The sequence below is a fragment of the Rhinichthys klamathensis genome, unplaced genomic scaffold (genome assembly GCF_029890125.1).
Source record: "Rhinichthys klamathensis goyatoka isolate OS25496 unplaced genomic scaffold, OSU_Roscu_1.1 h1tg000123l_1, whole genome shotgun sequence".
Classification (NCBI taxonomy): Eukaryota; Metazoa; Chordata; class Actinopteri; order Cypriniformes; family Leuciscidae; genus Rhinichthys; species Rhinichthys klamathensis.
The window spans coordinates 9,154,543-9,180,374 of NW_026606660.1; the positions used below are offsets into that span (position 1 = coordinate 9,154,543).

The 25,832-nt window shown below is 38.6% G+C and overlaps 2 protein-coding genes across 3 annotated transcripts; both read right to left on the reverse strand.

Moving 5' to 3' along the window:
- Positions 1-1,718: 1,718 nt before the first annotated feature.
- Positions 1,719-17,772, reverse strand: fbxo34 (F-box protein 34). 2 transcript variants are annotated; one of them, XM_056256135.1, is made up of 3 exons: positions 17,753-17,772; positions 7,311-7,464; positions 1,719-4,550 (listed from the first exon to the last, which is right to left on the reverse strand). In XM_056256135.1, the coding sequence occupies exons 2-3, from the start codon at positions 7,400-7,402 to the stop codon at positions 2,459-2,461; spliced, it is 2,184 nt and encodes a 727-aa protein (XP_056112110.1). In that variant the 5' UTR covers positions 7,403-7,464; positions 17,753-17,772; the 3' UTR covers positions 1,719-2,458. The 2 variants fall into 2 exon arrangements, with proteins under 2 accessions (XP_056112110.1, XP_056112109.1); XM_056256134.1 differs by lacking the exon at positions 17,753-17,772 and adding an exon at positions 9,854-10,157.
- A 1,688-nt stretch (positions 17,773-19,460) lies between these two features.
- Positions 19,461-24,623, reverse strand: lgals3b (lectin, galactoside binding soluble 3b). Its single transcript, XM_056256139.1, has 6 exons — positions 24,534-24,623; positions 23,088-23,105; positions 22,658-23,002; positions 21,574-21,662; positions 20,131-20,299; positions 19,461-19,877 (listed from the first exon to the last, which is right to left on the reverse strand). Exons 2-6 carry the CDS (start codon positions 23,091-23,093, stop codon positions 19,719-19,721), a joined length of 768 nt encoding a protein of 255 aa, XP_056112114.1. The 5' UTR covers positions 23,094-23,105; positions 24,534-24,623; the 3' UTR covers positions 19,461-19,718.
- Between the last annotated feature and the right edge of the window lie 1,209 nt (positions 24,624-25,832).

Consider the following 25,832-nt stretch of genomic DNA (forward strand, 5'->3'; position numbering starts at 1 on the left):
GCAGAACAGCGAGGATGGAGAGTCCAGCTTTATCCAGTGGAAGTGGGTTGTCGAGGTTTTGTGGCACACTCTACAACCCGGTTCCTCAGAGACGTCGGATTCAGTGGCCAAGAGTTGCGTCGCACAGTAAAGAACTTATCTGAAGCAGCAGAAAGGAGCAGCAACTGGCTGTGGTTGAGACGGAAAGATTCTAGCTGGCTGTGTACAGGCCGCCACGCTACGGTTTCGTAGAGTTCTTGAAAACTTGAAGAGTCTGTTGGTTTGTTTGTATACGTTCCTGTGGATATTGCGTGAATGACGGGTGGTTGGGTAGATATTGTGTTTTGCGGTAGGTGGTATGCCATACGTAACCGTTGTCCACTGAAACTGCATATTAACGCACCAGTGGGGCTCGACAGCCTTAGTCAACGGGTTGGCGCGTATGGATGGGTCGCGGAGAGATTGTGATATTGTGGTTAGGTCTCAGCAGCAGGAGGGATGTAGAGGTCAGTAAGCTGGGCTGAGTTGAGTGGGGGACGGAGGGGGGTGACTCTGGGACGCCAGAGTCACTGTCGAGCCCTCTTGAGGTGTCGTGGGCTAGTCGACGAAACACTGAGGACGGAAGGTGCCCACTTGAAGACCCTAGAGATGTCCCCTACTCGGTTCAATCCAGACGGTTGTCGTGCTGGTCCTGTAGTTGCAGCCGTCGCGTGTGCTAACGCGCCAAGTACACTGCTGCCGTTAACGCCGGACAGAAGGGGAGTCACACTACCTTATGGAAAGAAGCGTAAATGAATGGAGAAGCATAGTTTACTGTAAAGCTACGTCTTAGTTTTGCTTATCTTGGCGAAAGCCGAGTACAAATCAGCATGAAGTTTTAACATCTACTCTCGTGTAATGGAAATCATGCATTAGTATGTCCAAGACCAGTGTCACTTAAAACAAAACAAAAAAAGGTCATTGAGTTTATAAAAATCAAAGGTTTTTAATTAAAATGGTAAAGTTAATTTACTGCCAGCTTACTAAGATACAAGGCATAACACATTTTTTCTCCATGGGAAACCAACAGAAATGTGCAGGCTTTATTGCCCAGTATCTTTTACTCAAAAACGTGCATTTGAAGTCAAAACAACTTGAAACGTAAGAACCCTAAATGAAAGCTAATAGATAAAGAATGGATTCAAAGTTTGGAAATTAAATTGATGTTTCAATAGTTCATGTACAAAATTTGTAATGTACTTTAAATTCAAATGTTTTACCAAATGACATCTGTCCAAAATGAATACCTATCAGCCAGCAATTAACCACTCAGTGTTTACACTAATCTAAAAGAAAATGTATGGCTAACTGGCATACTGTGTAAGGTTGTTTTCTGTGGATTCAAACAGTGTAAATATACAAAAGCAAAAAAGGAGAGCAGAACATGGGTTACAAATTCTTCAGGATATACTTTATTGAAATAAAATGCCTTAACAGGCAGAGCACAGCAATGTCATTAATAATTTTTAAAAATCTGACACTTTGGAAAACAGTATACTGCAATTTTCTTTTTTTTTTCAGATGGTGTTCAGTTAGTTACTGTCAAAATGGAGAAACTCTCTTCCCACATTCAAATGTTTCCAGTCAAGAAACAATACATCATACATATCAATACTTAAAAATTGAGAAGAATATGCACTACCTGTTCACAGGGGTTAATCAGAAGAGTCCCACTGCAGAACAAGAGTGACCATTTCACATAGATATCATAAAAAGTACAAGGCGTTTTACCCCATATTAAGATTAAATGCATTTTGTCACACTCGTGCCATCATTCATCACCGTTATGATATATAGGATTCTGTGCTATGTACAATGTAAACATCTGGGCTCAAAACAATCTCAAAAAGTCAATCCCATCAAGTCGTGAAGCCATTGCGCCAACTTATATCCCAGAACTTATAAGAGATGATAACGGAAGATGGGGAAATGGAGCAAATATCATTAACTCAATAACCCTACTGGCCAAGAGTTCATGTTTGCAAGTACACAGGGAGATAAACAGAATGAATTCTCAAAAATTGTTTAATATTGCAAGGCTAGGTCAACATCAGTGCAGGAAGTGCCAGGGTGTGTCATGAAGAACAGAAAAAGAATGGTGGGTGGATTGAGAAAATAAGTTAGTCATTAATGCTTACTCGAAGTAAAAATCATCAAGCAGTACCCAGATAGAACTCTGCAAAATTCAATCTTAAAAGGTTAAAGTGCAGACCAACATTAAAGACCTGAGGAGGGATTTCGACAGGAGAACTGCTGATTGGTTGGCAGAGTAAAAGTACAGAGACCCAGCAATTTCTTATTAGTTTCAGCAACCTGGTTGTAAGCACTATACATCAAAAGCGCACATGCTCATTGGCAACCCGCAGGCACAGAAAACACATAGCCAATTCAAACTAGTCACTCTTACATAAACGCACACTGCATGTGAATTTCTGGCAAACTATGAGTCCTCTTCAGTGTCCCTGTTTTTCTTGTAAATTGGCATGTTGATGCTATGAAAGGCAGGGACCCAGCGGTTGTCATGAACTCCCACGTTGCATCCAGGTGAGTCTTTGTGAGATTTGCGGCAGCACATCCAGTAGCCTGGGCCATATGGTAGTGCCTGGCAGTAGGGCTTATGATGCCAACGGCAGAGCGAAACATCACCACGGTCGTAACGCTTCTTGCACTGCTTGCAGGGATCGTCTTTGTAGCGTGGATCACTAACCCAACGAGAGTCTGCTGGCCGTACGCCATAACTCTCAATGATAAATTTAAAGTAATGGCAGGTGCACTTGAGGGCAGCCAGGCTCTCAGTAGGCAACAAGCAGAAGATTTTTACAATGATGTGGTGAGGCAGGAAAGCCATGTACTGCTGAGGCTCCAAAAGTAGCTGAATCTTGAAGCGAGCTTCTAGGAATTCATGAGACACTAGGCGGCGTAATGGAAAAGGCACAGGCTCCTGATTAACTACGCAAGTCTCTACTCCCTTTGTCTCCTCAAAGTTTTGATGATTTTGCTCACCCACAAGTCCATCTCTGCTCTCCTCTCTGAAAGACACTGAAGTGTCCACAGAAGGCTCAAAATCCTCGATGTGAGAAGGCTCTTTGTTCTGAGATTTGCTCTTTGATAAGATTTGCTCCTTTAGAGGCTGAGAAGATTTGGCAAAAAACAACATGCCTGGTAGCGGCTCCTCATTGCACTCTGAGCTGGCATCCTTTGGCGAGGACTGCAGGTTATTTACCATCTCAACAGCTGTGCTAGTTCCCTGTCTTGCAATACAAGAACTTTCTTCCTCCTTGAGGGCGCAGTTATCAAGCCCACACTGCGAGGTCTCTGTCACCTCAAGGGTCTTAGATGGGTAACGCAGCTTGTCTAAATCACTACCCAGTTCCAGTGGGACACTCTCAGCTCTACAGTCCTGAGGGACAGAGGGCGACACTGGCTGAGATGGCAGCAGGTAAGGTTCTGACCCTGCTAGAAGCACACGCCCCACCTTCCTCTGTAAGCTGTTGCTTCGAGAGAGGTTTCCTCCACCTTCCCGGAGGCTTTGTCTGCTCAGGCACTGAGACTCCAACTTGGCCACCATATCCAGAACTCGAACAGACTCACTTTCCTCCTCCTCCTGGTCCTCCAGCTGTTCTGCAACCTTGGACTGTTGCTCTGCAGGCTGAGGGATGGTTCCAACTTTGGACAAAGTGATGCTGCTGGTGCTTCTTAAGGAAGGGGGTTTGGAGCTAACCTGCTGGTCGCTTGCTCTTTGCTCCAAGTATGCCACCATCTCCACCACAGAGAGAATCTTTTCATCCTCTTCTCCGTCCATCCTGACAGCATCCTCTGCAACTTCTTGGCATGGATTGATGTTCTCATTGAGGGCCTCTTGTTGAGACACTATCTGTATTTCAGGTTTTGGTAACGGAGGTTCTACACTTTTTGATTTTTCCGGGTTTCCAGACCTCCTCCTGCGCTTAGCCACAGACCAGTCACCATCCCAGCAGCCTTTGTTTTTCACAGAGACAGTCCGCAGCTCTGGAGCAATGGCTTCTGTTTCTTGAGGTGTTGAGGTGTTGTCAATGACACTATTGCAAGTATTGCCGCACTTCTGAGCTGCAAAAATGGCAATTTTCTCTTTTGTGTTCCCAGGTTTAATGACAGCCCATATATCCAAAGATCCCTCTGCATCCTCTCCTTGGTAGATCCTAAGTGTTCCATCATTCTCCAAACCAGTTGAAGGTGAGAGCAGAACTAAAGAAGTAGTAAATGTGACAGAGGATGCTCTGCTCTTGCGGGTTCCACTAACTCTAGATGGCGCATTGCTCCCACTGTTGGTGCTACATCGGAGGGTGTTGGTGGAGATGACACTGAGGGGACACCGGTTGGCTGTACCGTTGCCAGATGAGCCCATGAGGCCACACGACTGGCGAACACCCCACTCTTTCCTAAACACTCCCTGCTGGTCGACATGGAGGCCTCTTGTTCCATCGTGCACAGATTCCCGATGTATCTCCTTATCTTGTGGTTTGGGGTATGGCTTGAGAAGCATGGTAGTAAACCTAAACAAAAGGGATACAAAAAAAGAGAATTTCAAAACAAATCCACTAAACTGTTCCACTAAAGGGTAAATAAAAGAGAAATGGCAAGAAAGATAAATTCTTTTTTTTAAAAAGGACAAAACTACTTATACTATTTCAAGGATGCACATCCATCTTAAAGGAATATTTCGGTCAAGTAGAACTTAAGCCCATTCATTTAAACTACAAAAAGACTTAAAATATGGGCCAAGTTGAAGGGACTGATAAAATGGTACATTTTGCAGCTTGACAGTCCATAGTCACTACATGTTTTCTCTGTATGGACAAAAAGCAGCATATTCTGTTAAACATATGAGGTGGAATAAAGTGCTAATTTTCATTTTCAGGTTAACCATTTCAGTGGTTTCCAATCCTGATCCAGGAGTAACCCAACACTGCACATTTTTTATTTCTCTCTTATTTGGCACACCCATCTGGGGGCTTGGAGTCTTTACTAATGAGCTAATATGATGCATGTCTCTAGTCAATGAAGCAAACTCAATACCAAAAAGTATTTTGTTTATATGTGCTCGATTCATAACATTAAAACAGTGGATTCCGTTCAAGCACATTAGCTGTAAAATACTAAAATGATTAAAAAAAGAAAATCTTGAAATTGATAAAAAGTCATTGCAGCGGGTTCTTAGGAATGCGTTTGGGTCTGATGATTCCGTTTGTTGTAAAACGTATGCAAAATGGCAAATAACTCCTCCAGCAGAAGTAGTAGTTTCACAGTGAGCACAAGGGCTAGCTGTTCCCTCTGGCCCTTAGGCTGACATAATGGGAGCAGAGCCACCCAGGTCCAGACACAGCTGGGCTCTAACACAAGCACTCAGCTGACACAGACACAGCTGCCCTACAAACAAGCCTGCAAGCACCACCAATAGCAGTATCTATGTGTGGGAGGACTGAACTCTCAAAGACAAGTGCATATAAGGCATTCTTCAACTGCAGATTCAGACCTGATAAAGTGGTACTAGGGATTCTCACGTGACAACATGGGATGGCATTCGGACAGTGTGGACAGCCATTTCGGAGCCAAAGTGAGAGTGGGAGGCGGCAGGCTTTCTCAAAAAGGGAGGAGGTATGTGGGTCGCAGCCATTTATTGGATGGCAAACATGGAAAGTGCCATGTCCATTGAGAAGAGAGAATAGCATTTGGTGTGTCCTTGGAAAGCTTGCATAGCCCAGCACATCTCCTCCTGTGCCAACCTTCCTTTGTGGAAAACGGCGGGAGAGGCCAATCTCTAAGGTCAAAATCGTTTGGCTGAGCTGTTGTCTTGGATAAAAAGAGGGACAACACAAAAGGCAAGTCAACAGTGTACCCATATCCATGGACAATCGAAGCCACTCACATTTCCTGGTACAACCCTGCCTCGGACTTCCTGTTCTTACAACATTTTTTTGTGCTAGTAAAGCTCAAACATAGTAGATTCACTTTAGATGTACATAAATTCAACAGTTGGAAATAACTTGACCTGACATAAACGACAAGGTAGTCTGATTAAAAGGTCACCACTGAAATAAAAAGCTAATGGATTTAGATAGATAGATAGATAGCATCCCCCCTTTGTTCAGGAACATCTAATTTGACTTTTGTATTGATGGATGGCAAAATACCACATAATAGAGACTGTAGCACTGTACTGATTACTTCAAAACCTCTAAAGAACCTCCCAGTTTGCACAGAAACACACTGCAGCACCATTGCTGGACAGGAGTATGATTACCCTGGAGGCATGCCAGCTCCTATCTGGCACTCAAATGCTGATTTTTACTCATTACACAACCTGGCAACAACATACAGCTGCCGCCCAGCCCTTGCCCTCAACGCACTCACAACTCAGAGTTTCCTTAAGACCATGGGCCAAAACACATGTGTGAGCTAATGATAATTTAAGGGCAAAAAAGCACAACAACATTATGTAAAAAGAAAACAAATACCCATAAGTGAAAAACAAAACATCAGATTGAGTAATGAAAAGGATGACGTCTTCTTGTAAACGCTCATGACTTCCTCTATAAGGGGCCTGCCAGAGGACCTGGTAAACTGATTGGGAAAAAAGAAAAAAAATTGAACAAGGATGAGGTCACGATTATGAAGACTACATTGCTCCAATTGTGTTGTAACACTGTGTTCTTCCTCAAGAAAAGGCTGAGCATCTGGGTCTGCACACTTCACCACATGTGTCGCGCAGTCTATAGCTTATGTAGTCGTAGCTTAGCAAGACAAAACAACAGAGGGGTAACTATTGGTGAGATGCGAACAGGATCTCACTTTTTTGTGAAGCTGGACGCATACAAAAAAGCTTGTTTTTCTCTTCCCACTGGATAGCACAATATGCTAAAACCTACGTTTGTTTGCCATGGTAAGACGGGATGGAAAATTGTCAACATGAGAACCATGGCTAACGTGTGCTAACAGTTCTACCACCGCTCAGCACAAAATTCAATATACATGTTCTAAACATCTTTAAAGTTTTTGTTATGAAAACATTTAGCTGAGGGCTGATGTTGGCTGTTGTGTCCAAACAAAATAATGAAAAACATCCCTGAAGGAGGTCGAGATCTGTGATGATGATGAAGAGATGAAAGAGTCTATGTTGTTTTTCTGGAAATGAACAGCTGAAACCAAAGTTGATTCAGTCTATCTAAACAAATGTAAGTGAGTGAATTACCATCAAATTACCCTCAAAATGTGTGATGTCATGTATAGGCTTGAGTGCAGTAAGTACTAATTACCTCCAGACTGATGGCGGATTGGAGGCTCGTAACCGTGGTTCCCGGTAAGGGGTGGGGTTGCAGTAACTGATAGTTTCACATTTCTGAGGCATTAGGCTCCTCCCTCCAGTATGAGCGATGTCTCCCAACAGAAGAGCTCAGGACTCCAGCCTCACTGCAAAACAACATTGATGGACAAAACTGAGAACAGCTTGGCTTTCCAACTTGAATACACATGTACATTCTATATAAGGACAGTTTTGAAACAAGACCCTAATAGTATAAACTTATTACCAACTATAGTTTTTTTATAGTATAGTTAAAATTTATTGCAGATATTTTTATTAGTCTGTACAGTTCTATCAGTAGTAAAGGCATCCATTAGAACAGCTGAAGCTCTCTCTACCAGGAAACTTCTAAAGACTCTTCCATGAGCACTTGACTTAACTATTGAACTGTTAACTATTAAAACAATTACTTTCAACTCCTCTCAGTTCTCTTTCTGTGGTCTCAGTGTCTGGCGTACATCTCTGTAGTGTACTAGCTCATATTTGGGACTTTTCTAAGCAGTTCTGGAAACTTTTACTGCAGCACGTCTCTTGTTTTCTGTGTCCCTAGGTTTGTAAAGCTTTTGTTGTAGTATTCCTAATTTGCGAGTCATACATTTTTAGCATAAAAAAGCCAAAATATGAATGTAACCGAGTGTGTTTATATGCATAATCTTAAACAGATTATTCTTAATAAACAGCTTAAGCAAAATCCAATCTGCACACATTGATTTATACCAATTACCCGGACTGATTTATTTCAAAATCTGTTCTCTTGCATCATCTGGTTTCTATGAGCTGATATGAGCAATATGCTGTTTTAAAAGGTTCTGCACACTGGTTAGTGGTGAACAAAACATGCCCTATAGGTTCTTTAGTACCATTTTGTAGTGATAATTCTTCTAACCACTTGCAGCAATGGCTACATGCTGTGCCTCGACAGAACATGAAACTGTAAATTAAAAAAATTTAACAATACCAGCCTTTCTGCAGTACCGGTAGTATTGAGTACCGTGTCAAACCGGTACCCTCTGATAGACACTACTTTCAAACGCTCCTGTGTGTATTTGTGCAAGCGCTCTGTGAAGAGCATCAAAAGCGTTGCACATTGTAGCCAATCATAGACATGTTTGTTGAGTGCGTGAACACAATGCCCAATCAGAGGCGTTTAAGTAAGTCAGAATCCACTCAAATATACCAGTATGTTAAAGCCTGAGCTCTGCACGTTGCGAATCATTTTGTTATAACCAACAACATATAAAGATGATGTAAATAAGAGATTCACTGTACAGTATAGGCAGCATTTTAACGGCTGCAGCTGAACTAAAGTGATATCAGCTTTGGTTAAAAGCGTTCATTGGTCAGTTACTGTATAGCTATAACCTATTCATAAGTTAAATTAGTACACTGCAAACTTTCAGGAGTGACAACCCTATTAAAATGTGGGATTGAATCTGAATTTGCAATGTTTGACCACGGAAGGACACAAAAATCAGATATGTCAAAATAGATCGGTGTATTAAGTCTGCCAATTGTTATGTTAACTGTAATGCAGTGTTAATATAAAAAAAATAGTTACAATAGTTTTTGCAATGGTACCGACTAAAATTGTTACTGTGACAAGACAACCCTACATCAAAGCATCACAGATTGACCTCTAGACTGTATAAAGTAATTGTGCACCCTCAAAGCCTATTGGAAACACAGTTAAGTTTACCTTAAATAGCCTATGAGGTCTGCAGTAACCACTTGTGAGGGTGTAATTCCAAAATAACTAGGCTATCACAAAGAGAGACACAGAAACCTACATAAGAGACAGGGAACACTGATGGGAAGAAGCTTTAATAACCTGATTTGGTAACAAACTGGGCCACAGCACCATTTTGTTAAGATTTTGTTAAGATTTAATGCACAATTTTATACACGCATACATACACACACACACATACATATATATATAAACTACTTGCTATAGTAGCATGTCATGTAACATGTCAAGTGATAAAAAAAGATTCACACTCTGAAGGTCAAACTACAGCTACTGATTATGACAGACAATCTCATCTGGAAGCAGAAATAAAATAGAAATGTGCACACGCTGAACCGAACACATGGCTCTGGATCTCTTATGCCCATTCCCACTCCAGGGGCTAGAAAAGCAGCCAAGCAGTTTGTTTTCAAAGAGATACTTCACCCATGAAGAGCAGATAAGCCTGAAAAAAAATTGTTTTGGAACAGTTGCCCCATGTCCCAACATACGTCCTCACCGAAACGCTTGCTAATAAAACAGACACTGGCTGAGCTCACCAGTAGACAAGATTGCATAGTCTCAATGGAGAGACCAAAACAAAGCAGAGATAACTTCATTTCCTCTTTCTATCCGTGTGTTCCGAGTACTCATGTTCATGCAGCTCCTGGGGCGGATCCACAAATGAGCAACTGCCTAACAGGTAGCTAGAAGTCTTTCTCTGAAGTATATATTTTTTTTACACTTAAATGACAAAAAAGTATACTCACATTCATCCAAGCTATTCGGCAAGTCAATGCATTGTAAATTCCTCCGGTTCAACATTTGCACAGTATTCCATTACAGAGGATAGTATGTACACAGTCTTCAGCACAGCACGTGGTTTTATTGGTCTGACTGACACCCTCCAGAATTTCACCAAAGCAGCTGTGATTGGCCGGGACAGGAGGGCTCCGCTTACAAGCACGTGTGCGCCTGCCAGAGGATATAAACGCAGGTCTGATAAGGAGCCAATGGGCTATTCAAGATCCTTGCATGCCTATAAATGGCAAAGATAATCAATACTTTTGGACCTTCGCTGAAGGACGGGGACTGAGTGCAGAATCTGCGTGCACAAACTTTGCAAGCAGTGATGCAAGCAAAACAAAATGTAAGACAAACAGTAACTAAAATGAAATATACTAAAATATACACACACAACTGCACAACGCATGGTGTCGTTTAAGGGCCGGGGAACTTCTCATATCACACTTCCTTTACCTGAACTTGCTCAAGCTTTTCCAAAAACAATGGCACTCATTCAAAAGGAGAGGTGGGGCGGCTCCTAAGCTTACACAATGCCATTTCCAGACCGTCTAAAACAGACCAGCTGCTACAATGGCTTTCATAGATCTTTCCAGATCTCGGACGCTGTAAAAACATAAGAGCATAAATCAAAGAGCCATGCACCTCTCTCATGCTACAAACCCAAGAATTTTCAGCTGCTCTTAAACAGAGGAGCCTTTGAGTTTGTTAAAAGTGTCTTGGAGCATCAAGTCCAAACTAAAAGGGACAAAGGTACATGGTATAGGCCTAGTCATGTCAACTCTAAAATACTGCACACTGCAAACTATGCTGCCAAATATTTATCAAAAATTATATGCAAAACAGTTCAAAGAGTAGCATGTTACACTGCATGATTACGAGCTTTTAATGTTGTTTATGTCTATCTATGTGGTGTTTTTAATATGCTTTAAAACAAACCATGTGCAAATTCATAAGTCAACACCATTGCTGAGTATTTTCTCTATAAAAATGCAGTGAACCAAAGACTGTATCAAAAACACGGTTTGAAATCGCTGGTGTTTCTGACGTCACAAACTACCTTGTAACCAATCACGTCAACGTGTGATCGTCAATGAGTGGTTCTCTGAGCTGGTGTGAGTGAGTGGAGGCGGGGCTAATTTGCATATTCATAGAACCACAACCACATATGCTAAATGAGGCAAGGGTGTAGAGTTACGCTCAAGCTATTTTAAGGCATGAAGAATTTTGTTTAAGGAAAAAACATCTAAACGTGTAATTTTGGTGAAGGGATACAACTATTGACTACAGGGGGACTTTAAATTAGTAATTCAACCATTTTTAATTTCCAAAATTACAAATATTTTGCAGTTTAAACAAATTATAAATCAAGGGATTTAACTGCAGTTGATAATAGTTCCAGTGCACTCATCACACATGAACTTAAATGGTCAAGTTGAGCACTTTGCGCTGAGGCATACAGTATTTCACGCAGCATGCAAAAGTAGCAAGTCACCCACTGATTTTGTGCAGTCAGATAATTCACATACTAAGCACAGTATACATTCTAGTGTTGTAAAAAGTACCATCTATGCAATTCTATTCAAATAAATAAATACATGAATTGAAAAAAAAAAATACTACTCTTTTTGCACTAAATTACAAATAGATGCCCTTTGCAATAAAGAACTAGTTTGGGGGAAAAAACTAAACAAAACAAGTGCAAAGACAAACTATACTGTAAAAATGCTACAGTAAAAACATGAAAAACTGTAAATGGTTTAACATCACATTATATGTAATTTTACCGTAAATACTCTCAAATGTATGGGTTTTGCAATTAAAACCTGTGAATTACCATGTAAAAAATAAATAAAAGTAAAAGTTCCAGATATTTCAGCATTGATATGTAACGAAATATCTATATTTTTGACAACACTAGAGTGCACTGATGTTGTTGTCCTAAAATTTAGCACATCTAAGTACATTTCACTTTCAGCAGACTGAGGTTCACTTCTCTGTTCTTCACTGCAACTTCCCTTCTTCAAAAATTTTGAAGTAACTCTGTGGTTTTCTATTTCAAATCCAGCAAAGGGAGTTAATGTATTTTTCAATGCACAGAATCTGCTGTAATATTTGACTTGGACCCATTTCAAATCAAAGCACTTGGGAGTTTTCTTTCCCATAACTGAGCTGCAGATGGGCTGTGGTGCTATTGTGCAATGATTCGCCTTCTCAAATTGCCTTCTTACACGTTCTCGGGTCACAAACAAGCTTGCGATTATCTTTGCCCTCTCTGTCCTGTTATTTTGATTGCTACATGGTTGTTATATGTGCTGATGTTTAAAATTCAATAATTGGTTAAGCTAGAAGTCAATAATCAGACTTGTATGTCCAAATTGATTACAAATTCAATAGTCAAAAATACTTAGAAATATAACTGCAACATACTAAATCTATAAAGAATCAATTTTAGCATAAGATTATCATGACAAAAGAGTGTTTGAGTAGATACACAAGTCTGTTTGAGAGCAATGTTTGCATATGATATCAGAAGACTTTATTATGATCCATGAACCAACCAGTGTTAACCACTCAGCAGACTGAACTCCTTCGAAAGAGGTTAGTAGTTCAAAATAAACTACTAGATACAAAATAAGACATCAACAACTACCAGTAAAGCCTCCGATTACCCAACAGCCCCAGCTCTGAATTTCACATCTTGATAGAAGTTCACACATGCTCTATAATTGCTTCTGTGGCACTTTGAGGGACCGTCCACAATAAGGGTGTGTGCATGTGGAAGCGTCCTGTTGCCAAATACTATGCTGCTATTCTGACACCATACTAGGAATAGTTAGGTCAGGTCAACAAGCATATCAACGGCCCAACCCAACACAACCAGCAAGCACAAGCAGCATAAAAATACAGCACAGATATACACAAGGTCCATTGCATGACCTCAGACAAAACCAGGCCTTTGAACTCTCCGTCAGCTGAAACCTGATAGGCTGTGCACACCTTGTGCAATCGGCGTTCCAAAACAAATCTGTTACCATTATAACTGCTATCTGTCTTCTCTCTCGCTGTCCTATTAAATCAGCCGCTGTCATAAACGTCTGTAATAATGAGCAGACATGTGAACACAGCCGTATGACCTCAATAAGAAGGTGTTCCAGCTACGCCAATGTTCTTAGTAGGAATCGACAGACCATCTGCACTGAGTCACTCCCTGTGAAATGTGAGTTTAGCATGCACAAAATGTACTCTAATGTGGGCTTGTGTATGAAAGAGGAGTCAAATATGACAACTTTATTTGACTTTTTACATAAACTACAATCAAAAGTCTCTTATGTTCAGCAAGGTTACATTTACTTGATCAACAATACAGTAGAAACATTTATATTGTGATATATTACCATTTAAAATAACTGTTTTTCTATTGGAATAGGGGCGAGCACCGATGGTGAGAGGACCCTATTGTTTTTGCTCCGTTTATTATTATTCCGCTTCATCTTCTCTTAAAATAAATCACTTTTTAGAGGGCCTAAACATGCTCGAAAACTCATGAAACTTTGCACACGCTTCAGAAGTGGTGAAAATTTACGTGTGATATGGTTTTCAAAATTGGGTGAGGCAAATTCGGTAAATTATTGCCCCCACATTTTGCCCCGGCTTTACGTTTCACGTACAGGTATGAAATTCGGTACATACATGTAATGACCCAATACCTACAAAAAAAGTCTCTTGAAGCATAGCCCTAAACACAACAGGAAGTCAACTATTTTGAACTTCCTCCTAGATTTTGTGCATTTTTCGTAATTTCCTGATGTTGTACTTTAACGAACTCCTCCTACAGTTTTGATCTGATCCTCTTCAAATTTGGTGAGTGTAATCTTAAGGCCTTTGCGACGTTAAATTGCGAAGATCTTGAGTTTTTGTCGAAGGGTGTGCTCTCGGCGGCCTGACAAATGTGTGGGGCAAAATGGCTCAATAGCGCACCCTACATTATTGCCCTGGCTCTACGTTTGACGTACAGGTGTGAAATTCGGTACATACATGTAATGACACAATCCCTACAAAAAAGTCTCTTGGAGCATAGCCCTAAACACAACAGGAAGTCAGCTATTTTGAATTTCCTCTCAGATTTTGTGTAGTTTTTGCCATTTCCAGACGTTGTACTTTAACGAACTCCTCCTACAGTTTTGATCTGATCCTCTTCAAATTTGGTGAGTGTAATCTTAAGGCCTTTGCGACGTTAAATTGCGAAGATCTTGAGTTTTCGTCGAAGGGTGTGCCCTTGGTGGCCTGACAAATGTACACCCAATTTCAGCCTTTTGGTGATTTGTGCATGAATATGTCATATAGTTCAATATTGCTTGCAGTTCCGATGTTGCTACGCAACCACAGACAGCCTGCAGTAACTCAGGCATTTAATGTCCGATCTGCCCCAAACTTCACGTGTTTGATAAGAGTCCTGTCCTGAACACATAACCATGCTCATATTTGGTTATAGCGGTGGCACGGGTGCGAGGGCCCTCTTCATCGCTGCTTGCAGCTTTAATTTAAAATGTAATTTATTACTATAAATATTTCTATATTTTCAGCATCATTACTCCAGTCTTCAGTGTCACATGATCCTTCAGAAATCATTCTAATATGACGATTTGCTGCTCAAGAAACATTTCTGATTATCACATGTGTGGAAACATGATACTTTTTTTTCAGGATTCATTGATGAATAGAATAGAAAGTAAAAAAAAAAGAATTTTTGAAATAGAAATCTTATAGATGTTTTTACTGTCACTTTTGATGTGTTCTTTAAATAAAAGTATTAATTTATTTTTTCTTTTCTTTTTTACTTAACCACAAACTTTTCAATGATAGTGTCTATCAGCACATACATCATATTTTAATCTGATAAAAATTCTAACTTTAGTGACAGTCCACTACATTTTTAATGACTAATACATCATCGTCCATGAGTGAGGTCAGCTTGTTTAAGTGGATTTTTTTCCTTTGCCCAATTATTCAGTACATTAGTCATTCAGGCAAGCCACAGACTTGCTGAATTTTAAAAGCATGTAGTTTAATACATCCCCGTTGTGCTTTTCTGCCCATAAACATTAGGCAAAACCATCATGTCAAACCAGAACAAAAAGACTTGGTCAGAGGTAGACGAGAAAACAGCATGCATTAAGACTGCATTATTAATAGTGAAAAACAACGGCTCTGGATTTCACGTGCCGCTCAAATAATGCAGAGTGTGTCAGCCACGGTTTAACATTTCGCCACACAAATACTTCAAAGCATTTCAAGCTTGATGAAAAACACACTAAACCCCAGTTCGAAAGAAGGCAATGCGATCCAAACCACACACTATCCTGCAGACTTGACTATGTTCAAGACAAAAGCTTGTCCCAACCTGCTGGGTATTTCTTCCCTGCGAGAGGCTTGTATAAAAGCTTTCAGTGGTTTGCCGAGTGAGGCAAGATACACCTTTCTGCTTCACACTTCCCTTTAGCCTGCCACATGACTCCAGGACGAGTGACCAAACAGGTTCTTAAGCTGTGGAAGCGGTCCACTTGTCAGACTTCCCTTGCAAGCGCCACAGGGCTCATTGCATTCAAACAGGTGGCTGTGCTCAATTGTGCTTTATGAAGCGTTCACTTAACTAGGTATATTCTCACTGCATTGCATTAGGCAGACAGAAAAACGCCAAAGGAGAGCAGCTGGTGCAATTCTGCACGTTTCAACATGACACCGGTTGCTTAAATCAATACTTTTACTTGCCAAATAAACTTAAAATGCCTGCCAAATAAACCAACCTCTTGAATGGTCTGATAATGGGAATTGTTTAAAGTACTCATTAGATGTGGTCTGAGACTATATGCTAGATTTCTGTGGCATAACTAAAATAACTTGACAAAACACTAAAAACTTAATTTGCATGTCATCACTATACAATTGTGGTATGCCTCTGCATCACACTAACCAGTCAAGAGTCATTAAGCACCGGTTGGTGTTGGACTTTCTGGGTTGTGTATTGTAAAATCAAATGTATGTTTGCTTTACAACAACTTCACAGGCTATTCTGCAACTCAAGTTGTTCTCTAAGATATGACTGAAATCTAGATTTAAAAAACTTGTAGAAGAAAAAGCACTGGGTGACACCTTGATCTCATCGACTCACCTGAATTAAAAAACCTAAAAAAAGGAAAATGCACATGTATCTGATAAAACATGGCATTCTAGATAACAAAAGGACAGCAGAAAATTGCTGCAACCACAAACAAAACTACCCCACACACTGACAAATAACCATGAGAACATTTATCACGTCTATAACGGGATGTATGGCCTGGTTTTGACATGCCTCATAACAGCTGACCAGCAAAAGATAAAAGCCACTCTTTGCACTCCTGATCTGCAATTACCAAAACTGTAGAGCTTCAAAATGCTCATTCCACCTCCCCCATTACAGAAAAACAAGGCTTGCAGATCAGCCCAATGTTGGTACCAACTGACCTGTTAAAACAAGCCAGGCTTCAGATCAAAATTTGGCAACAAGCATGTCTTCAGGAAAGCAGAATTGTACCAACTACAAAAAATTTGAGATAGATCAATATTATTTTTGTTTGACCATTTTCAGTAAAGGTTGCTTCTTAGTGTCTCATAACCTAGGCCTATAGTGTAAAAAAAAAAGCTATAATTTTAAGTAGTTTTTAATTTATACATACAATGCATTTAATAAGCAAACATTTATTTAATATATCTGGTAAAAATTGATTAAATAATTTCTGCATCAGGTATAACTGAGATGCTTGTATCAGCACCTTACACGGGGGGCAAAGTTCAGATATCTAATTAAGTGGTTAAACATTATAAGTTTTTTGCTGATTTAACGTCTCGCTCACATCCAATATCTTACCATGTTTTCTCAGGTCAACTAATGCACATGATGTGTCCGTGTTTGTGTTAAATGACAGCAAGTAGATGCGGTAGAGAGATCTCTACAGAAGTCATACAATCATATCCATACAATTAGCATGTTGTTGTGATCATATCCTTATAATATGGCTTATGATGGGTATAATTCAGCATGTTTGCCAAATTCTCATTTGTAGGTCATCTGAAAGTGTTCAAGAGAGTCAGAAAGTCATTTCAAATGTGACTTCTTGAAAACCACCAAAAACACTTATAATTCAGCATATCTGACAGTATAAGACACACTTCATTAAATTAATAAAAACAAACCTGAAAGCTAAATGAAAATAAACAACATGGGAAACTGAAAAACTTACAACTAGGAACTGGCCATTGCACCAAAAAAAAAGAGAAAAAAAGTCGTCAACAAAGTTATTCATTAGGGAACACAAGATAAACACCTGCAAGATAATCTGCACTTATTTACACCCTTTTAAAATGATGGAACTGACAAATAAATACATATTAATATTAAGAGTTATTTTTTTTTCGAGTTAGTGTGATAGTACTGCGTCTATCCTCATTAGCACTAAAGCTAACTGACAGAAACGCCATGACATACATCTGCTCTCTAGAGGAGAGAAAAATGGGAGTTCTTAAACGATTATATGCATTTAAATACACATGCATAATCAATAAATTATCAAAAATAAGTCATTTAGATTCTATTAAGGATACATGTCCTGTTTTGGAAGTGTTTAAATGCTAGTTCCGCTCAGTAACGTTATATGCCAAACCGAGTCAACAGAGAAAAAACACTGTATAAATGCTATATCTAAATCACTTTAGATGCCAAATAAATCCATTTAAACTCTGGTAACGCCACATATAAAGGTATTTCTGACTGACACGTAGAAGCAATAAGCCTAACATGAGGAAATAGAAGAATAAAAACTGACCTGAGAAAAAATAGAATAAAAGTCAAAATGGAGAGGTCAGATCACTTGCTGATGGGGAAACTCTTCGTCGACTTGTTCTTCTGTCTTTACTGCAGTGAATTCATATCATCTTGTCATAATTTTAAGTCGTGTGTCCTTCAGGACTCTACGCTTCATTTCTCTGTGTGTCTGATCAGATCAGGTGAACGCGCAGCGGGCACTGCCTCATATATTACGAGCACGCGCATAAAGGCACGCTAGGGAGCGTGCACGCACCCACCTAGAATAGAAATATAGAGCACTAATTGGGATGGGCACAAGTAGGTTTTTATATTACACACATTTTTACATTCTACTGCGGTAACAATTAATAACATATTTCCTTATTACCAGTAAGTTTTCTGTCCAAAAGAATGATTTTAACGATTTTTGTAATCATTCTGATTTTCAAGGATTGGAATATTTTTGCATTGTTTTAGTTTAATTACTGAATTTTTATTTACTATAATAGTGTCCCAAAATAGAGAAATAAAATAAAATATCTTATGGCATTCTACAACTTTATACTATTTCACTTTTTGGACTAAAATTAACAAGAACATACTTACATAGCCTAGTTGTGACAAAATGTGAAGACTAGCCTTGGAAAATCGACATCTTCACCCTTTATTCAATTATTATTATTATTTAAATGTGTTAAAGATTTTGTAAGCATTTTGCATAGTTGTGCTTGGAGTCAATCGTTTTAACATGTCAAATTGTGCGGATATAATCTTTGGTCAGGTTGTCATACAAAGAAATTGTGAACACATGCAAAAACACTAGAGAACCAACAAAATATTAATAACCGATTATGTTTTAGTCGTATGTACTTTTTCCTGTGAGCTTTTTGTTTTTCAGATTTTTTTTGCCAGATAAAACCCTTAACCAAATTCTGTGTTTTGTTCTTTCTTCATATTTAAAATATTTTAAAAAATCATCATTTTTTTTGATGGTTTAATCACACTTGTAGGGTCATTGAAAACAAATATATAAAATTGTAATATATATATATATATATATATATATCTTCTTGTTTAAATCTACATGCATGTTTCCCTGAGTCTGAAAAGTACAGACTGAATGAGGCACATTCACAACCCTGAATGGGCACATCCCCAAAGGAACATTCTTAAAATGTATGCACATTATTTATACAACGTTGGAGGTTTCATCTGTGGGTTGCAACAGGGCTCAACTCTTTGAAGTCATCAGGTCCTTCGGGCACTATATAAATAGATCTCTGCATAATTGAGGTCAGTTCTATTAGATTTCTATCAGGGCGTCTCTGACAACAACTCTGACAGACTGTTTCCATGATTAAAAATGTACCACTGCCTTGACTTCAGTTTACACTGCTGTTATTTTATATATTAGGAGCTGCCAATAAAAGTGTACTACACAGATCTCACAGAGGATTGTAATTACATGCCCAGCACTCAATGTTTACATCAGTTGTTGTTTCTTTAATCATGGGATCTTTTTACAATGAAGAACCATCTTTGGTTACAGCTGAAGATAACTTACATTCATAAAGTTATTCCAGTCCTAATTTCACATTAATTATACATTATTCTTGATTGGCCACTATCACATTCCCCACTATGACCCCCGCCATTATCCTCATCATCATCAGTATCATGTTCATGTAAAATATTTATTCCTTTTAACCCTTCTACTGAACCTTATGACAACCCAGATAGTAACAGACCCACCTAGAGGTACCAAAGCGAACTACAGCATTGAGAAAAATTTGCATGCAGATGTATATCACTCTAACATTTGTAGTAAATATATACTCTTGTTGACATACATAGCGTTTTAAAAAAATAGAGGTAAAATAACTTGCACATGTGGTTGAATAGGTATTAATCATTGTCAAAAGACATATATAGGCACATTTCATTGTCAAAAGACATGAAAGCATTACAGAATCAGTGGTATGATTTCACTGCAGTGTCTCCACATTTACAGAACTGAGCGTGACATCATTGAAGATACTAAGACCTCTGATCTGGTTGAGCTCACGGACCCGATGTTTGAACTCCAGAAGGTGTGACTTGTTCACAGCCACTTTGAATTCAGTGTCAGTGCATAAGATCTTCATCTGAAATTCAAAACAATTTTAATCAGTTGCAATTGAACACGCATGGAATAGTTTTGACCAAACTTGGCAGGAGACAAATGCATGATCTTGTTTTGTCTGCTTTGTTGCAGTACTTTTTAGTGATGCTATTTCAGGGCCTCCTAATGTCTTTAAATACAACGAGGGCCGAACAGTAAATATTTCAGACATTTGTTTGATCAAAATAAAACCATTGAGATGAATAAGAAATGAAATTGTTTGATGCCACGCTCACCTCAAAAGGCTTTCCTGGGGCAAAAGGGAAGGAGGGAAGCTCTCGCTCTTCTTTACCCCATTGGTTTCCAATCATGCTGTTTCGCACAATCACTTGCTTTCCACTTTCATTGAAGCGTGGGTTTAAATGAAAGGCAATGTCATTGCCTCTATTAAAATTAATTGTGAAACTAATTGGAGGAGAAAAAAATAAGATTACACGCATGAAATACACAGGGATGTCACAAATAAGGAGATTGTCACAATTGTTGGTTAAAGTGGCCATGTTTAATTTCATAATTTAATTTAATTTAATGAATGTTCTAGGTAACAATAATCTTTAACCAAAATGTGGTGACAAAACAAAATGTATAATGTACTTTATGATGTATATTACACTTAAAAAGTATTTGGGCCTAAATGTAAGATTTATGCATTTAAATTGCATACGAAAATTTCCATCCATTTGGATTACAATCTCTGTTACTTTAATTTCCTATTATCACTGTAAAGCAGCTGGAACAATCTACATTCTTAAAAGCGCTATATAAATGAAGATGACTTGACTTGATTACAGTTTTAACAAACTCATAAACTTAATGTAATGCATATTTGTCAGACATACATAAATTAAATCGGTAAGAAAGAGGTTTCTGTAATAGTCCTAATAAGCTGGCTGTGCGTTTTAAATACACAAGAACCAGGTTTATATATTTCTCACCAATAAATCAAAATTAGTTTCAATCTCATACATTTTAACTAGCTGAATATTGTTCCACAGAATAAATGTATAAATGCAGAATATAACTGAATAAATGTAACTTTTCACGATAAACAGGTTTATGTTGATTCAAAGAAATTAATAAATGCATTATGAAAATGTGATTTAAATCAAATTAAATAGTTAATAATAAACTCTGCCATGCTTTTTTTTAGTTTTACTGACATATATCATCACATTAATGACACATCAAATTAATTAACCATAATTACGCAATGGTACCCCCAGTGATGTTCTACCTGGAGCTGTTATGCGTTTATATGCCAATCAATGGTGAAATGAATCTGCAGCAGTCGGGTGGTACGAGTCAGAGCTCTAAGTTGTTCACGTTCATTATTATTGTAATGTTATGTACTTGAGGTAATACATGAGGTAATTTATGCCGTCTCTCGTGATGCTTTGCAGACTCTGCTCTGTGTGCGTTCATGCCTTTTGTAGGATTTGGAGTCGCTCTGAAGGGAGGGTGGGATCTTATGCTTTCAAAGCTATTGCAAGCCTCTCCGAAATTGCCTAACCCTACTTTAAATTAAATCGTTTATGTTAAAACTGTGTAATCCAATTGGATGGGAAATTTATATGCAATTCAATACACGGATGTTAAATTTAGGCCTAAATACTTCGAGTGTATGTACTGTATGTAATAATTTCTCATGTTTTTATGTGTGTGTGCATTGTTGTTTTTACCCTTTAGCGTTGGGTTTGACCTCTCCATTGACGGTGATGAGCATCTTGTTAAAGGCTCCACTAAGTAGTGGGAGATCAAATGGCACAGGCTTGTAAAAAAAGAAAAGAAAAGTAAATGTTGAGTAAACTAGCAGAAACCAAGAACCATTAGGGTTCAACAGGGCTAAAGGCACACTGGGGTAAAAGGAGCATTTTATTTTACTCTTAACCACTATATGACATTAAATATAATGCAAAGAAGAGTACTATTATGATTGTTAGGAGACATGAAATGAAACATGTCATTTCCTGACTTCTCTCTGTCTGGTATTGTCATTAAAGTATGTAATGAGGCTAAATACTTAGGACTTTATATAACCGATGACCTGTCTGAAGATAGGGACATTTATAGACAGTGTCGTATGATGTATGCACAAGCTAATATGTTGATTTGAACATTTAGTATGTGTTCAGACTCTGTGAAGACTACACTTTTTAGAGCATATTGTGCCCCTATGTACACTGCCCCATTTGTGGCAGCACTACAGAAAGAGCAGCATGCAGAAACTCAATGTAGCATAATGATGTGCCACAATGGAGGATTGCAAGCCAAATATTTGTTAGTGTTGGTGTGCCCACCTGTTTTGCACAATATCATGCACAAATGCATGTGTAGGTTAACAGACTCTGCAAACAGTACGATTTCAACACTGATAAACCCAGCACTAAGTTGAGCCGTTTTAACCTACATTTAAATATGTAATATTGTGGACTCTGTTTGTTTTTCTGTATTTGTCTGTTTTATTGTTTGTGTTTTTGGACCATGTGTGGGTGCCTTTTACACCGAGCATGGTGTGTAAAATCAATGTTCAATAAAAACATATATTTTTATATATATTCTGCAATCATGCACTATGGGAGTTGTGAAAAACCTGTTCCTTAAGGTGTGCCTTTAGCCCCGTTGTACCCTACTGTATTTAACACAGACCGTTCACTTTAACAAGATTAAAATATTTAGACGTTTACTAGCCCAAGGTATTTAAAACATATTCTATAGAACAAACTCCATGATGGTTGTACAAATCCAAGAAAAGTGAAATCTCACTAGTGCTATTGGAGTTTGATTAGGAGCACCATAAGGGCCAGTTTGTGGTGCAGGTGCAGGCCAGCCAGGAGCTGTAGGCTGCCCGGGCTGTCCAGGCCATGTTGGTTGGCTTGGCTGCCCAGGCCAGGCAGGGTTGGCTGGTTGGCCAGGCCAGGCAGGGTTAGCAGGCTGTCCAGGCCAAGCGGGGTTAGCAGGCTGGCCAGGCCAGCCAGGATTGGCTGGTTGGCCAGGCAAGGCGGGGTTAGCAGGCTGGCCGGGCCAGATGGGGTTGGCTGGTTGGCCAGGCCATACTGGGTTCCCTGCCTGCTGGTTGCTTGGCTGTGAAAAATCGAGGGCATCTGAAAGCTGAAACAGAACATAATAGAACTTATAGCATGATACTTTTTGCACTAAACTAGATAGAATTATTGAGGGGATAAAATGTACTTACATCCATGATCTCTGAAATCTAAACAGAGAGAATACATTGTTAATTTGGCAGAAAATAATGATTGGCCATGCTATATTGTTAAGACACTTTTTTTTAAAACATTATTTTAAGCAAACCCACAATCTTGAATGCACAAGTTCAACCATTCCATTAGAAGATATATAGGCTACGCTGCGTCCAAAAACGAATACTTCCCTACGATGTAGAATATGAAAAACATATGCCAAAAAAGTTGTATGTCCAAATTCATAGTATTCGGAAAACAGTAGGTGAAAAGTACCCAGAGGACCTATTACTTTTGCCAGATTCATTTGATGGACACTTCACTATCCCATGAGGCCACGGGAGAGGATTTTAGAATGCCAGTGAAGCGACACAACTGACGCTGCTAGGTCACATGGTGGATGAAGTTAAGTACATCCGGATTTCGTTCATACTACCCACATTGGGGCTGTCATGGTTAGAGAGTCAGACTGGTAACCCAAAGGTTGCAGGTTCGATTCTCAATACCAGCAGGAAATGACTGAGCCAAAAATGGCTGCCTAATGCTCCGGGTGTGTGTGTCCATGATTTGCTGTGTGTGTGTGTGTACCTGCTCAGACAGTATGTGATTTTAGATGCAGCGATAGCCTCTGACATAAAACTAATATGAAATACTAATACTGAAAAGAGTAATCTGTCTTTATGGGTGCAGTTGAGTGATAAAACTATTTCTCTTTGAAAACACAAATAATTTTGGTCAATGTTTGTTTTAACTACATAAATTATGTTACTGGTTCCCTGCTCACACAAGTTGATGACTCACTCTTCCATGAAACCAACCACCACACCCATTGCACTGTGTGAATGGTGAGCCAGAGTGGATGCATGATAATACGATATTAATAAGTAACACTATGTTAAGCGTAATGAATGCATGTTAAATCAAATAAAGTTCCCATGAATTGGCTTTGGGTGCATTATGACTTTTACCTCAGAGATGTTTTTTAGAAGTTAGAATACACATAAGAATACACCTAAACAACTACTGATGCAGATTAATCTAACTTCTTCCCTAAATAACAATTTATTATTGTGCAATCTGCACTCAAAAGAACTTGATCACTGCAAGTTCAGACTCGTCAACAGGCCTGTGGATTTCACCGTGCCTGTGAATCCCATGAAGGCATGTGTTTAAAGCTAGCAAAAGTCAAATTAAACTCTACATTTCTTTCAAAGTTGTATTGTTCAGTTATTTGTTTAATATCTGTAAAACTCTAAAGATGCCTTTCATGTCAACATGACATGGCTACCTACTGTTTGCATTAGGCAAAACTCATCAGCCACATAGATTTACACAATTTGAATATCACTATGCAAACACATACACCGAAGTTGAATCAATTAACCTTGAAGATGCTGACAAAGTTTTGAAAATGAGAAAAGAGGCTAAAGGAAGGCACATACCTGTTCCGTGTTGTTAATAGCACAGTGCTGTTCTGTAGAGGCAGTATGTAGACAGGCCGCAATTCCGGGTGGAGTTGATAAATACACACCCTCACGCCCCTGAAAACCTCCCCATGCTATGAGAAGAGGCCGCACCCACACACAATACAAACGCCTGCTTTCTTTCCATAGGGAAATATGATCATTCAGAGGTGAAACTATGAAAAGTATTTTAACAAGTATGCCGAAACGTTCTTTTCGGATTGAGTCAATATTGTCTCTTCAGTATGGTCTGAAGGTTATAAAGTTTATCTGAAGTGCATAACCTGTAAGAATGGGTGTGATTATTTTTTTTATTTTTTTGACAAAATAAAGAACAAAAGCCAATCGTTGCCTTGGCAACTAGGTAGGGATTGGAAGAGCTGTTCATAGCTTAAAAAACATACAGGGTTGCATAGTAACGGGCATTATATGGCTGTTTTGTATACAGTGGACACACCTATTCATTCATGTTACTGTTTTCTACATGTTAGAATTGTAGTGAAATGATCTAAAGCTATGAAATAACAAACGACAGTATTGGAACAGTATTGTGAGCAAAAACATTACACGAATAAAAACTAGATATTTAATATTTAAGCGTGTTTAAATTCACCACCATTCTGTTATGATCAAATAATGCTTAAATAAATAATAAATGATACATATTATGCATGGAACAATGAGAGAGGGCAAGATCATAAATGTCTTTGTGAATTTTTTTTATTAAAACATATTTATATTAATTTGCAATTGATGATACTGTAAATGAATTGTTTTTTAAACAAAATGTATTTCATTTAAAATTTCATCTAAATTCCCCTAGCTAAAAGGACAGTTCAATTAACATATTATATTGAATATTTAAAATGACAATACAGTAGATATTGAAAATATTTTTAGAGGGTAGAAATGATTTTTCCATTATAAAATGACTATATCCACTAGAGGGAAAAGTATTTATAGGGTATAGTAAGGATATCATTATCATCCAACTATAATAGACTTCATACACTTTCTATTCAGTAGTATTTATAAGAGTCATGCTCTGCACAACCACTAGATGGTGTGTTTACTCTTTGTAAAAAGAGCCAGTGACATGAGATTATAATAATGTGGAATTGTTTAAAGCCTTGTTAATTTGGCAAGAATACAAATCAAACAAAGGCTAATGTTCATAAACAAAACTTCAACCGCACTTGTTTTTATTTATTTATAATGCTCTACAATTTACAGCAAATCACATTCTTCCCAAATTTTCTGTATATTTAATCAAGATGT